Source organism: Malaclemys terrapin, chromosome 25 (genome assembly GCF_027887155.1).
Source record: "Malaclemys terrapin pileata isolate rMalTer1 chromosome 25, rMalTer1.hap1, whole genome shotgun sequence".
NCBI classification, from domain to species: Eukaryota; Metazoa; Chordata; order Testudines; family Emydidae; genus Malaclemys; species Malaclemys terrapin.
In genome coordinates, this window is record NC_071529.1 from 15,990,009 (window position 1) to 16,001,740 (window position 11,732).

The 11,732-nt window shown below is 51.1% G+C and overlaps 1 protein-coding gene across 1 annotated transcript; it reads left to right on the top strand.

Moving 5' to 3' along the window:
* Window positions 1-1,716: 1,716 nt before the first annotated feature.
* VPS25 (vacuolar protein sorting 25 homolog) lies at window positions 1,717-11,260 on the top strand. Its single transcript, XM_054014536.1, has 6 exons — window positions 1,717-1,825; window positions 3,619-3,764; window positions 8,634-8,687; window positions 9,123-9,211; window positions 9,899-9,974; window positions 10,582-11,260. The coding sequence occupies exons 1-6, from the start codon at window positions 1,779-1,781 to the stop codon at window positions 10,695-10,697; spliced, it is 528 nt and encodes a 175-aa protein (XP_053870511.1). The 5' UTR covers window positions 1,717-1,778; the 3' UTR covers window positions 10,698-11,260.
* The last annotated feature ends 472 nt before the right edge of the window (window positions 11,261-11,732 follow it).

Genomic DNA, 11,732 nt, shown 5'->3' on the forward strand with positions numbered 1-11,732 from the left:
AAATGCTGCTGCTGTCAACCCTTGTGCATGAAGCTCGCTCTGGGATGTGCAGGCCTGCAGTGACGGCAGCGTGCAGGGGCCCAGACAGGGCAGAACGGGCCAGGTACCGGCTGCTTGGCCCTCCTCATCGGGCGCAGGGACTGCCCCACCCAGAAGGAGCCCGGGCTCCGAGCACTGCCCGCATGGCCACGGGGACAGGCTCCAGCTCCCAGGCAGATGGAACATTTGGAGAGTCACCGTTCGCCTCGCTGCAGTGCCCCAGCCCAGCCGCGGCCCTCAGACAGTGCCATGCAGGGTCAGTCACTTCATCCCCCACCCCGTCTGCCAATGCGCCATGCTCCGGCTGGGAGGGCAAGGCTGCCCCTAGTGACCAGTACACCCCAGTGCTACCAGCTGTCCCTGACGGGAGAGAGCAGCTCCCTGGATTCCTGCCCCTGCTGTACTCCCCACCCCAGGGGTGATCTGGAGGCCTGATGGGGGCAGAAAGGGAGCCAGGGGCAGCGAGGCACCGGAGGCTGTGCGGAAGAAGCAGGGTGACTCTGCAACCACCCAGGGGAATCCTAGGTCTGCGCAGCAGCCTTTGGGGCACCCGGTCAGGGATGAGGCCACGCTGGGATGGCGCAGGGAGTGTGGGGACTTGCCCCATTCCAAGCACCTGGACTGGCCTCCCAATGCCAGTCGCTGAGAGCAGCGGGTGCCCCTCCCGCAGAGCACCAGGGGACTCTTTGAGAGGGAACAAAGCAGCCGTGGCTTCACGAGAAGAAGGCTGGGAAGGACCAGCGAACAGGCAAGGGGCTCAAGGTCACCTGGATGGGTGTGGGCAGAACTGGCGGGATCAGTTTGAAAAGTGCCCACCCGTGACCCTGCCATTCCTCCTCCCCAGGATGGCAGCTGTCCCATCACATGGGATAGGGCAGTTAGACAGAGAGACAGTAAACACCCAATAGAGACCGGTCTGCCAGTGGCCCAGGAATGGGATTGCTGTGCAGCTGGGCACATAGGCCCCAGCCCTGCCCCTGCAGACAGGCCTCTGGGATGGGGCTGGGAGCTGCTGCAGCTGCATTTCCAACCTGGCCAGGACGAGAGAAAAAACTGAAACCTGATGAGAAACCCTCTTCCCAGGTAATTCACCAGCTGGTTTCTAACCCCAAGATACTCGTCGGTTCATTGATCTGCCAGGCCGAGGCCCACGTGCCGGGATCCAGTTGCCTCTCCCAAGTTATGAGACCGATGCTTGGCACAGTCACCCCCCATGCACACAGCTAGGGCCCCTCTCCTGCCTGCAGCTCTGGAGTACCCTGGCTGCTCTGAAGCCTGAGGCACATGTCCAAGTGCCCCCAAGGCTGAGCCACTTTATGGCCTTTCCAGGGCAGCTTTAGGAGCGGATCTTAATGCTCTGCACAAACATTCGTGTATCTCACACTGCCCCCGAGCAGTCAGTCCTGTCTGCGCTGTACAGCCAGGGAAACTGAGGCAGCGAGAGGCAATGGGACGTGCCCAAGATCACAGAGCATGGCAGAGACCCCTGACGCCCTGGCTAGCAGGCTGGGACGTTCACCACAACTAAATATAGCTTTGTACTGACCGTGCCACCCACCTCCTGCAGCCACAGCTCACGCTCCCCGCGGCCTCCCCAGGCAGACGGGGCGGAACGGATCCTGCCCGGAACCTTCCTTCCAGGCTGAGGGCGGGACGGAAACCGATGAAGCGGACCGGAAGTCAGTGCGGAGGACCGGAAGTCGGTGTGGCGGCGGTTCCGGGTTCGCTGGGTGGCGGAGATGAGCTTTGAGTGGCCCTGGCAGTACCGCTTCCCCCCGTTCTTCACGTGAGTCCCCGGGCCGGCCGCCGGACCGGGCCCACAGAGCCCCCTCGGAACCGCCCCGGCCCCACAGGAGCTCCCCCCGCCCCCACAGAGCCCCCCTCGGAACCGCCCCCACAGAGCTCCCCCCGCCCCCTCGGAACCGCCCCGGCCCCACAGAGCCCCCCCCGCCCCCTCGGAACCGCCCCCGCCCCCACAGAGCCCCCTCGGAACCGCCCCCGCCCCCACAGGAGCCCCCCGCCCCCTCGGAACCGCCCCCACAGAGCCCCCCCCGCCCCCTCGGAACCGCCCCGCCCCCACAGGAGCCCCCCCGCCCCCTCGGAACCGCCCCGCCCCCACAGAGCCCCCCCGCCCCCTCGGAACCGCCCCCGTCTCACAGGAGCCCCCCCGCGCTGACGGGGGTCCCCCTGAATCTCCCCTGCCAGCCCCGCTCTGGGCAGGCCCCTCCCACCCTTTGAGCCCCCCCGCCGCGCCCCCTTCTTCCTGTCACCCCAAGGCCCCCCGTGCCGGGGCCCCGCACTCTGGCGTCTGCATGGACCCCAGCCGAACTTGCATTGCCCATGGGCTCTCCAGCCTCCCGTCCCCCCAACCCCTTCCCCTCCCTCCTGCACCCCAGCCCCTGCACTGTGCCCCTGTCACTCCTACCCCTGCACCCCTCTCCTGAGCCCCTAACCCCTGCATTCCCCTCCTGCACCCACCTGGGGAAACTGACCCACCTGGCACTGCTGCTCCTCTGCCCCGGGCACCCCCTGGGCTGCATACGGAGAGGGCAGGAGAGCAGCAGCTGCTGATGTCTCAGCACAGCCCAGGTGGGGAAGTGACCTGAATGCAAGAAGCCCTGGTGTTGTGTGTGTGAAACAGTGTGTATTGTGTTGAGGGGAATGTGTGTGTGCCTGAGTGTATGATTGCGCTGTCTCTTTAAGAAAGCACTCAGGGTCAGGAGGGAGGGATAGCTCAGTGGTTTGCGCATTGGCCTGCTAAACCCAGGGTTGTGAGTTCAGTCCTTGAGGGGGCCACTTAGGGATCTGGGGCTGGACTCAATGACCTTTCAGGGTCCCTTCCAACTCTAGGAGATAGGATATCTCCATAAATTATTATAATAATTATTATTAAGGCTTGTGTTCAGACACAAGCAGCCTCAGGACCCATACAGGCAACAGCATACACAGATTCCCCCTGTCCCGTCACTCCAGATCAGTGGAAATCAGGTGCATGGGTGAGGGGGACACCCTGACATCAGCACACCCCGCTAGCAGACAGGACACTGCTCCCAGTCTGGAGTGGCCAGGGGTGGCTCTGGGGAGGAGGTGGGGGACAGGAACAGCAGCGGCTGCACACGTGGAGGGGGGAACCCCTGCTCCAGAGGAGTCACCTGGCTTTGATGGCTGGTTGTCCGGTTGTCCAACTGCCCCCTGCAGCTCCGGTGTCTGCCCCCTCTCCAGTGCAGCTGCTTGCCTGCCTGCCACCTTTGTCAGCCCAGCTGGCCCTCACCAGGTCAGGTGGGAATCCAAACCCTGCGCATGGTGTCCTCTTCGATGGCCCGTCCTGGTATTCCACCCAGGTGGCAACTGGAGTGAGGGCAGGTGTCAGGAGCACTGCTGGAGGTTTGCCTCGGGATTCATCTGTTGATGTAGCCGCTGTTTGTTGAAGCTTCAGGTTCCACTGACATTATGGTGAGGTTTGCATGGAGGAGTGGCTTGTCTGACTGCGTTTGTCACCCCCTTAAACCTCTTTAAGCCCAGATCCTGCTGTGCCTGGAACCAGATGTTGATCAGCAGCACCTCTGTGTTTGTTTCTAGGTTGCAGCCCAATGTGGACACCCGGCAGAAGCAGATGACAGCCTGGTGCTCCTTGGTGCTGTCGTACTGTCGCCTGAACAAGCAGTACACGATGACGGTCATGGAGGCCCAAGAAAGCCCACTTTTCCACAACAGGAAGCTACAGCGTATCCTTCACACCCACGCTGTTTCATTGCCCAGGTTGCTGTGGTGGCTTTAATCCAAACTAGGGCTGTCAATTAATCACAGTTAACTCACGCGATTCACTCACAAAAATTAATCGTGATTAAAAAAATGAATTGGGATTAATCACAGTCTTAATCACACTGTTAAACAATGGAATACCAATTGAAATTTATTAAATGTTTTGGATTTTTTCTACATGTTCATATATATTGTATTCTGTGTTGTAATTGAAATCCAAGTGTATATAATTTTTTATTACAAATATTTGCACTGTAAAAATGATAAACAGAATAAATAGTATTTTTCAATTCACCTCACACAAGTACTGTAGTGCAGTCTCTTTATTGTGAAAGTGAAACTTACAAATGTAGATTTTTTTTGGTTACATAACTGCACTCAAAACCAAAGCAATGTAAAACTTCAGAGCCTACAAGTCCACTCAGTCTTGTTCAGCCAATCGCTAAGACAAACAAGTCTGTTTACATTTGCAGGAGATAATGCTGCCCTCTTCTTATTTACAATGTCACCTGAAAGTGAGAACAGGCGTTCGCATGGCACTTTTGTAGCCAGCATTGCAAGGTATTTACATGCCAGATATGCTAAACATTCGTATGCCCCTTCATGCGTCAGCCACCATTCCAGAGGACATGCTTCCATGCTGATGACGCTCGTTAAAAAAATAATGCATTAATTAAATTTGTGACTGAACTCCTTTGGGAGAATTATATGTCCCCTGCTCTGTTTTACACACATTCTGCATATATTTCATGTTATAGCAGTCTCGGATGATGACTTAGCACATGTTGTTCATTTTAAGAACACTTTCACTGCAGATTTCACAAAACACAAAGAAGGTACCGATGTGAGATTTCTAAAAATAGCTACAGCACTTGACCCAAGGTTTAAGATCTGAAGTGCCTTCCAAAATCTGAGAGGGACGAGGTGTGGAGAATGCTTTCAGAAGTCTTAAAAGAGCAACACTCTGATGCAGAAACTACAGAACCCGAACCACCAAAAAGGAAAATCAACCTTCTGCTGGTGGCATCTGACTCAGATAATGAAAATGAACATGCGTCAGTCCACACTGCTTTGGCGTTTTATCGAGCAGAACCTGTCATCAGCATGGATGCATGACCCCTGGAATGGTTGTTGAAGCATGAAGGGACATATGAATCTTTAGTGCGTCTGGCACATAAATATTTTGCAACGCTGGCTACAACAGTGCCTCAAGAATGCCTGTTCTCACTTTCAGGTGACATTGTAAACAAGAAGTGGGCAGCATTATCTCCTGCAAATGTAACCAAAGTTGTTTAAGCAATTGGCTGAACAAGAAGTAGGACTGAGTGGACTTGCAGGCTCTAAAATTTTACACTGTTTTATTTTTGAATGCAGTTTTTTTTGTACATCATTCTACATTTGTAAGTCCAACTTTCATGACAAAGAGATTGCACTACAGTACTTGTATTAGGTGAATTGAAAAATACTATTTCTGTTTTTTACAGTGCGAATACTTTGTAATCAAAATAAAATAGAATAAAGTGAGCACTGTACACTTTGTATTCTGTGTTGTAATTGAAATCAATGTATTTGAAAATGTAGAAAACATCCAAAATATTTCAATAAATGGCATTCTATTACTGTTTAACAATGCGATTAATCACAATTAATTTTTTTAATCACTTGACAGCCCTAATCCAAAGCAATACTTTGAGGTGGATTTTACTGTCTCTGTAAAGCAATCGGTAACCACGGGAGGGAATCCTGGAGAACCGTTCGGGTTGGGACCAGGGTGTGCTGAGTGGCACAGGTCCCTACAGTAGTAGATGGCTGCTTTGTCCAGGACGCCATAAATACAGCGCAGGGACTCTCAGTTACTTCTGGCAGTTACAGAGCAGAACTGTTCGCAAGATACACATTCTTCCAGGTCAACAGTTCTGCTCCTTGGCCCCAGACCAGCAGGCTCATTCCTGCAGTGTTAGGCAGTAAATAACATTGTATCGTCAGGGGCAGGGTGTTCTGCCTTGTAATCCTCCTTTGAGGAGTCGTGTCTATGTGCTGCTGTCTGCATGGACATTAAACTTCACAAGGACTCCATGTAAAAAGAGGGATTTTTCTAAGTGTCATTGGCCAAAATTCCCCCTTCCAGGCCCAGCTTTAGGGAAAATGGCGCCCTGGGTGGACTTGAATTTTGGAGTCCCTGGCGCCCATGGGCGCCCCCCTCCATTGCTCTGGCCCCCATGTGTGCCCCATCACTCCTGGGCTCTCACCTCCGGGCCCCGTAGCCTCTCCCCAGTGCTTAATTTGTTTTGAAAGAGGTAAGCGCTAGCTAAGTGGCCAGAGAGCAGCAGCTGCTGGCTGGGTGCCCAGCTCTGAAGGCAACCCCACTGTCAGCAGTAAGGCAGAAGTAAGGGTGACCTGGTGTATGGTGTGTTGCCGCCCTTACTTCTGCACTGCTGCTGTGGCTTGTGGCGCCTAGCAGTCAGCCTGCGACTCAAGGTGGGCTTCGCACTATCACATAGGGGCTGCATCTTGCTGGAGCCCACAGCCATCCTGCAGCCTTCTGGCCACTCCTGGCTCACCAACAGATTTTGGTGGGAGGGGCAACTTTAACCGTGATTCCAGGGCCTACTTAGGCACCTTAAAACTCTAGGTTTTGTTCCCCCCCCCCCCCAGATAATAACAGTGCTCTGTCAGCTAATTTCGATCTAATTCCTATAAAAAGAAAGAAAAAAATATACAAACACCAATTAAAGCCATATTTTAAGTTTAGAACAATCAGGAGATAATACAGCGAGGTATTCCCAATCCCTAACCTAGACGTATCAGTTCTGGATAGGGTGACCAGATGTCCCGATTTTATAGGGACAGTCCCGATTTTTGGATCTTTTTCTTATATAGGCTCCTATTACCCCCCACCCCTGTCCCGATTTTTCACATTTGCTGTCTGGTCACCCTAGTTCTGGAGCTTTAACACAGATACCAGAAACACAAGTTTGATACTTTGTGCACTATCTTTAGTAGAGAGAAATAAAAAATACATAAAATCTGCTTAAAATTTGCTTACTTTCTCTAACAGACAAACTCTGTGTTACTGCCATTATCTACTGTTTCAGTCAATTGTTTTTCACTCCACTAAAAACATATTTACTTAATTTTAACAAACGTGATTGTGGATTTTATTAAGAACGGGAATTTATTTTTCTAATTATTCTGGCATTTATATTTACCGATCACAGTCACGTATGTGACTTACTAACATTTGACTCCATCATGACTATTAGTATCAGACTTGGAACCACATTTATTTTCGTACAAATATTAAGTTATTTTACAGATATAACTAAAAATACAATTTGAAAATAAGCGACTTGCATCTGCACAGTGTCTGAAGTTATGTGTTTAGCTAATTTTTTTTAAACTGGCACTGCTAAGGTGAGTAAAAGCAACATTTACATTCTAGAAGGATACTGTTATTTGATAGTACCACTGTAAATAATGAATGACAAAGCACAATATGCTAATAAAAGAAATAATAATTACTCCAGCCAGGACAGGTTAAGCATTTTAGAACTCGCTACTCAAAGAATTAAATTTAAGCATAAGAAAAAGAAAATTATGAAATACACAGACCAGTCAAAAAACTAAAATAACAGCACAGTAATCTTTAACGAACTTTGAAAGAATAAAATGACAGAGAATATATGTGCATTGTGCATTTTGACGGGAAGTACCGGGAAGTAACAACAATAATAATAGAATGTGTAAAAAGAACAGGTGTACTTGTGGCACCTTAGAGACTAACAAATGTATTAGAGCATAAGCTTTCGTGGACTACAGCCCACATAACACGGCTGCTACTCTGAAATAGAGAGAGAGAGAGTGTGTGTGTGTGTGTGTGTGTGAGAGAGAGAGAGAGAGTGTGCGTGTGTGTGTGAGAGAGAGTGTGTCTGTGTGTGTGAGAGAGAGTGTGTGTCAGTGTGCTGTCTCTTTAAGCAGAGCACTCACCAACCTGAACGCTTGTTCACACAGCAACAGCCATTCCTGGCCCAGAGGCAGCAGCACAGACAGGGTTCCCTTGTCCCCCCACCCCAACTCATTGGAGCCGGGTACACGGGTGGGGAGACTCCCGACATCAGTGCTCTATGCAGAAGACAGGAGGCAGGCTCTTGATTCCGAGCAGCTTGGCCAGAGATGGCTACAAGGGTGGGGAGGAGCAGAGTCTGCAGATGGCAGTGGAGCAGGAAGGGGGAGGAGGGGCTCCCCTGTTCCAGAGCAGTTACTTGGCTGGTCCAGCTGCCCCCCTGCAGCTCAGGTTGTCAGTCTGCCCTCTCTCGATGCTGCCGCTCACCTGCCTGGCTGCCTCCATAAACCCAGCTGGCTCTCAGCAGGTCAGGTGAGAGATACCACGCAGTGCACCTCTGTGCTGTGCAGGGTGCCCCGCTGAGCATGGCGCCCTGGGTGATGTCCTCCTTTGCCCACCCCTGAGGCTGGCCCTGCCCCCTTCCCCCACTTTCATCCAGCTTGTTCTGTATTTGTCATGTGCTGCCATCCACCCCAGAGGTGGCTGCATTTTGATGGGAATGTGGTTTTTGGTTTGTACGCGATTTGTGAGGCGCGATGGAATCCTCAGTGATGAAAGGTGCCTGGAAACGTTACATGGATTTATTATTTTAGAGCTTTGCTTATTTCCGTTATTCAGGACTCTGTCAGGGCATGCCTTGCGTTCGGTTCCTTCCCCCAGCCAGTTTCTGCTGTGAGCAGTGTTAGAGATGGTCACACATCTAACATCATCCTTTGAGCTTTGCCTGTGCTGCTAAATCGCACTGAATGTTTCCTTAACCCAGAACCAGGGAAACTCCCCATGGAATCCATACAAGTTGTGTTAGAAGAACTCAGGAAAAAAGGTGGGTGAAAATCTCTGCCAAATTGTCTGTGACTGTTCATGTTGCCTGTGCTGGGTGTGTCAGCAAGACCTGTGTCTAATTTCCCTCCTAGTGCTGAGAGTCTGGCTGTGCGACTGTCCCAAAACAGTCTGGGCATGGATGTACCACTCCTATTGGACTCTCCCTGAGTTCTGGTTGTTTTTCAGTGTTGTCTGTGTTTTCAGAGTTCCTTGTCCCTTTCCTTATGCATTGCAATCTGCTGCACTGGGAGAGGGAGAGTCGGGCCCAAAGACAGGAGAGATTTTTGATTTGAATGTGGGGGTGGGTAGGAAGCAGGTGTGAGTGACAGGATGAGGTAGAGATGGAGCTACAAACAGACATAGCGTCCACCTGTAATGCGGTGTCATTCTTGACTTGGGGCCCTGTGGTAAATACACCCTTTCCATTGCGTTTCAGGGAACCTAGAATGGTTAGACAAGAACAAATCCAGTTTCCTGATCATGTGGCGGAGACCAGAAGAATGGGGAAAGCTCATCTATCAGTGGGTGAGGTCACAGAAGCTTTGATACTGTACAGCCCATGGTCCATTTCTGTGTATTTGGGGGTGCGGGGGGCAGCTCTCATTTCAGACTCGCTGCAAAAGGGTCTGAACCAAATTGCTGATTTGACATCTCACCCGCAACCAGCCCTTTCTAACCTCCGGTCCCACAGGCGGATGGACACTGACAAATGGTCTGGCTTGTGATCTGTGAAAAATGCAACTGTCAAATGTTGGTGCCCTGATCCCCCACTGCCTTTACCTTTGGGGGTCCCATTCCCCTCTGCTGCAGGGAGGTGTAGGGCTCTCGCAGTGGTGCACACCTTACATTGTGTAAAAAGCTGTGATAGGCAAGTGAATACACTGTTGACACCCATCTCCCCGTGAGTGTGGTTGAGAGTTCAGTAGTGAGCACAAAGCTGCTGTTGCACTCCCCTCCATGACACGAGTTCTCGTTGTAAAAGTCGTTGTCAGAGTTGGAGAGAAGGAGTAAAGAATGGCGAGACAGCGACAGGGGTTGAACTGCTTTCTCCACAGTCAAATCTCCTTGTCTGAGGAGTTAGTTTGTTTGCCAGTAAATACTGACTGGGTTCCACTCCATTGAAATGAAGATCCAGCACTGATCTCTGCTGGGAATCTTAATTGGTTGTAAGACACAAAAGTGAAATTCTCTACATTGCTCTTGTTTTTCCAGGTGTCTAAGAACGGCCTGACCAACTCTGTATTCACACTCTACGAGCTGTCCAATGGAGATGACACAGAGAATGAAGGTAACATCACTTCTTGTGTGTTCTGGGGCTGCTTTCCAGAGCACAACAGTACTGTAAGAACAAATAATTTGTACTACCAGGTGACAATTTTAATGGTGAAATTCTTTACAGTTGCTTGTAGTTGCTGCATGCTCTCTCTGTATTTTGGGGCTCACATTGATCACCACTGAGAAGCGGGGCTGTACGCTTTATTCGCTACCCACCCTGAGATCTCCGTATCATTAGTGTGTTTTCCCTGCCTGTCACCGAGCCTCTCTCCCTTCACCACACCAAAGCTCTGTCCTCTTGTTCCTCTGGCTCCAGGGGGGTTGAGTTTTCTTCCTTGTGAGATCTGCCTGGCTCCCTTGCAGCTTTCAGATCTGTGCTGAAAGCTGCATTGTCTGTTCCTTCTCTGTTTAACAGCACCCAGCTTATCTCTTTCGGATGTGGTGGCAGCGGTGGCTTGGATTCATTGGGCTCTTTGTTACACTCTTGGGGTCTATGAAAGGTGCTCTGTAAGGCACCTCCTAGTTTGCCATCCTTAGTCGCAGACTGCTGTGCGTTGTGTTGGTTTTGAGGTGTGATTCTTATGGTTTCTATTGACTGAGGGTGTTTCATCCTTCCCTAGAGTTCCATGGCTTGGAAGAGTCCATGTTGCTTCGTGCCCTGCAAGCCTTACAGCAAGAGCACAGGGCTGAAATTATCACACTCGACGACGGCCGAGGCGTCAAGTTCTTTCAATAGGCACCCCTCCTTTTCCATCTCCTCTGACTGCTAAAGTATTTCTAGCTTGAAAGGCTCAGTCTTCAGGCCTGGAATCGAGCAGTGACTGGAAGCAGCTGCGTATTCTGGCTTTCTTGGGGCAAGGAGAAGCTGTGAAGCCTTCCGAAGACATGACTTTTTCTTAGAGATCTTCTGTCGTTCTCTACTCCCTGTTGATTCTGTTTATCTGAGGGGTTAAAGCTGCTCTAGGTAGATTCAAGAGGAACCGCTCCAGGAATGATGCGGAACCACTCCAGTTATTGACCCTAGTTCCCGTGAAAGTAGCTGAAGAGCAGGCACTGGCAAGCCAATCACATGGCTCTTCAGCTAGAGGCTGGTTAGTTGAGTTTGGCTTTCAAAGGGCAGATCTCTCGCCCCGTTCCGGTCGCAGAGTGTGACGAGCAGAACCACCGAACCGGTGACAGCTTTTGAGTTATAAAATATGTCAGCAGGAGAACAAGAGGCGTCACTGTGAAGCAGACGGAACCGGGGAGGTGCCTGGGAATTCATTTGGCATAATTAAAAGAAGGTGTATTTATAGAGCAGCACTGGGTGGTTTTTTTGCTTCATTGGTAATGAAACTGAGGGTTGCTTTTCTGTCAGATTAGTGGCCTTACATTGCAAATCTGCGTTGAAAAGGCTGTGAAGATGGCAGCCTACTGGGGAGAGGGGAAGGGTTCCCAGCGAGTCTCTCTCGCTGATTCCAAATCCAGTGGTCTGTCTTTGTGAGTGAAAAGATGCCTTTTCTAACTGCCAGCCCCACAGACAGTCTGGGCTCTTTCCAGCCTGTGTCCTAGGGTGTGCAGCGTCACCTGGGCACTCCTGCCTGTGGCTAGAGAGATGGAGCAGGTGTGACAGGGCTGCTCTGTAGCAGTGATGGGTAGTGGGAGGGGACACTTTGGTGTTCAGACCCTCTGCCCTGGTGACGATGGGTGAAACAGCAAGAGCTCAGCTCAATTCTGCTGGACAAGTCTTAGCTGTGTTTTCTGGGGCAGCACAGGACAGTTTGCCCTTCCC

Coding starts and splice junctions, on each gene's coding strand:
- VPS25 (XM_054014536.1), top strand. CDS start 1,779: ATGAGCTTTGAGTGGCCCTGGCAGTACCGCTTCCCCCCGTTCTTCAC. Junction 3,765..8,633: donor CCACAACAGGAAGCTACAGC/GTATCCTTCACA, acceptor ACCCAGAACCAG/GGAAACTCCCCATGGAATCC. Junction 9,975..10,581: donor AGATGACACAGAGAATGAAG/GTAACATCACTT, acceptor ATCCTTCCCTAG/AGTTCCATGGCTTGGAAGAG.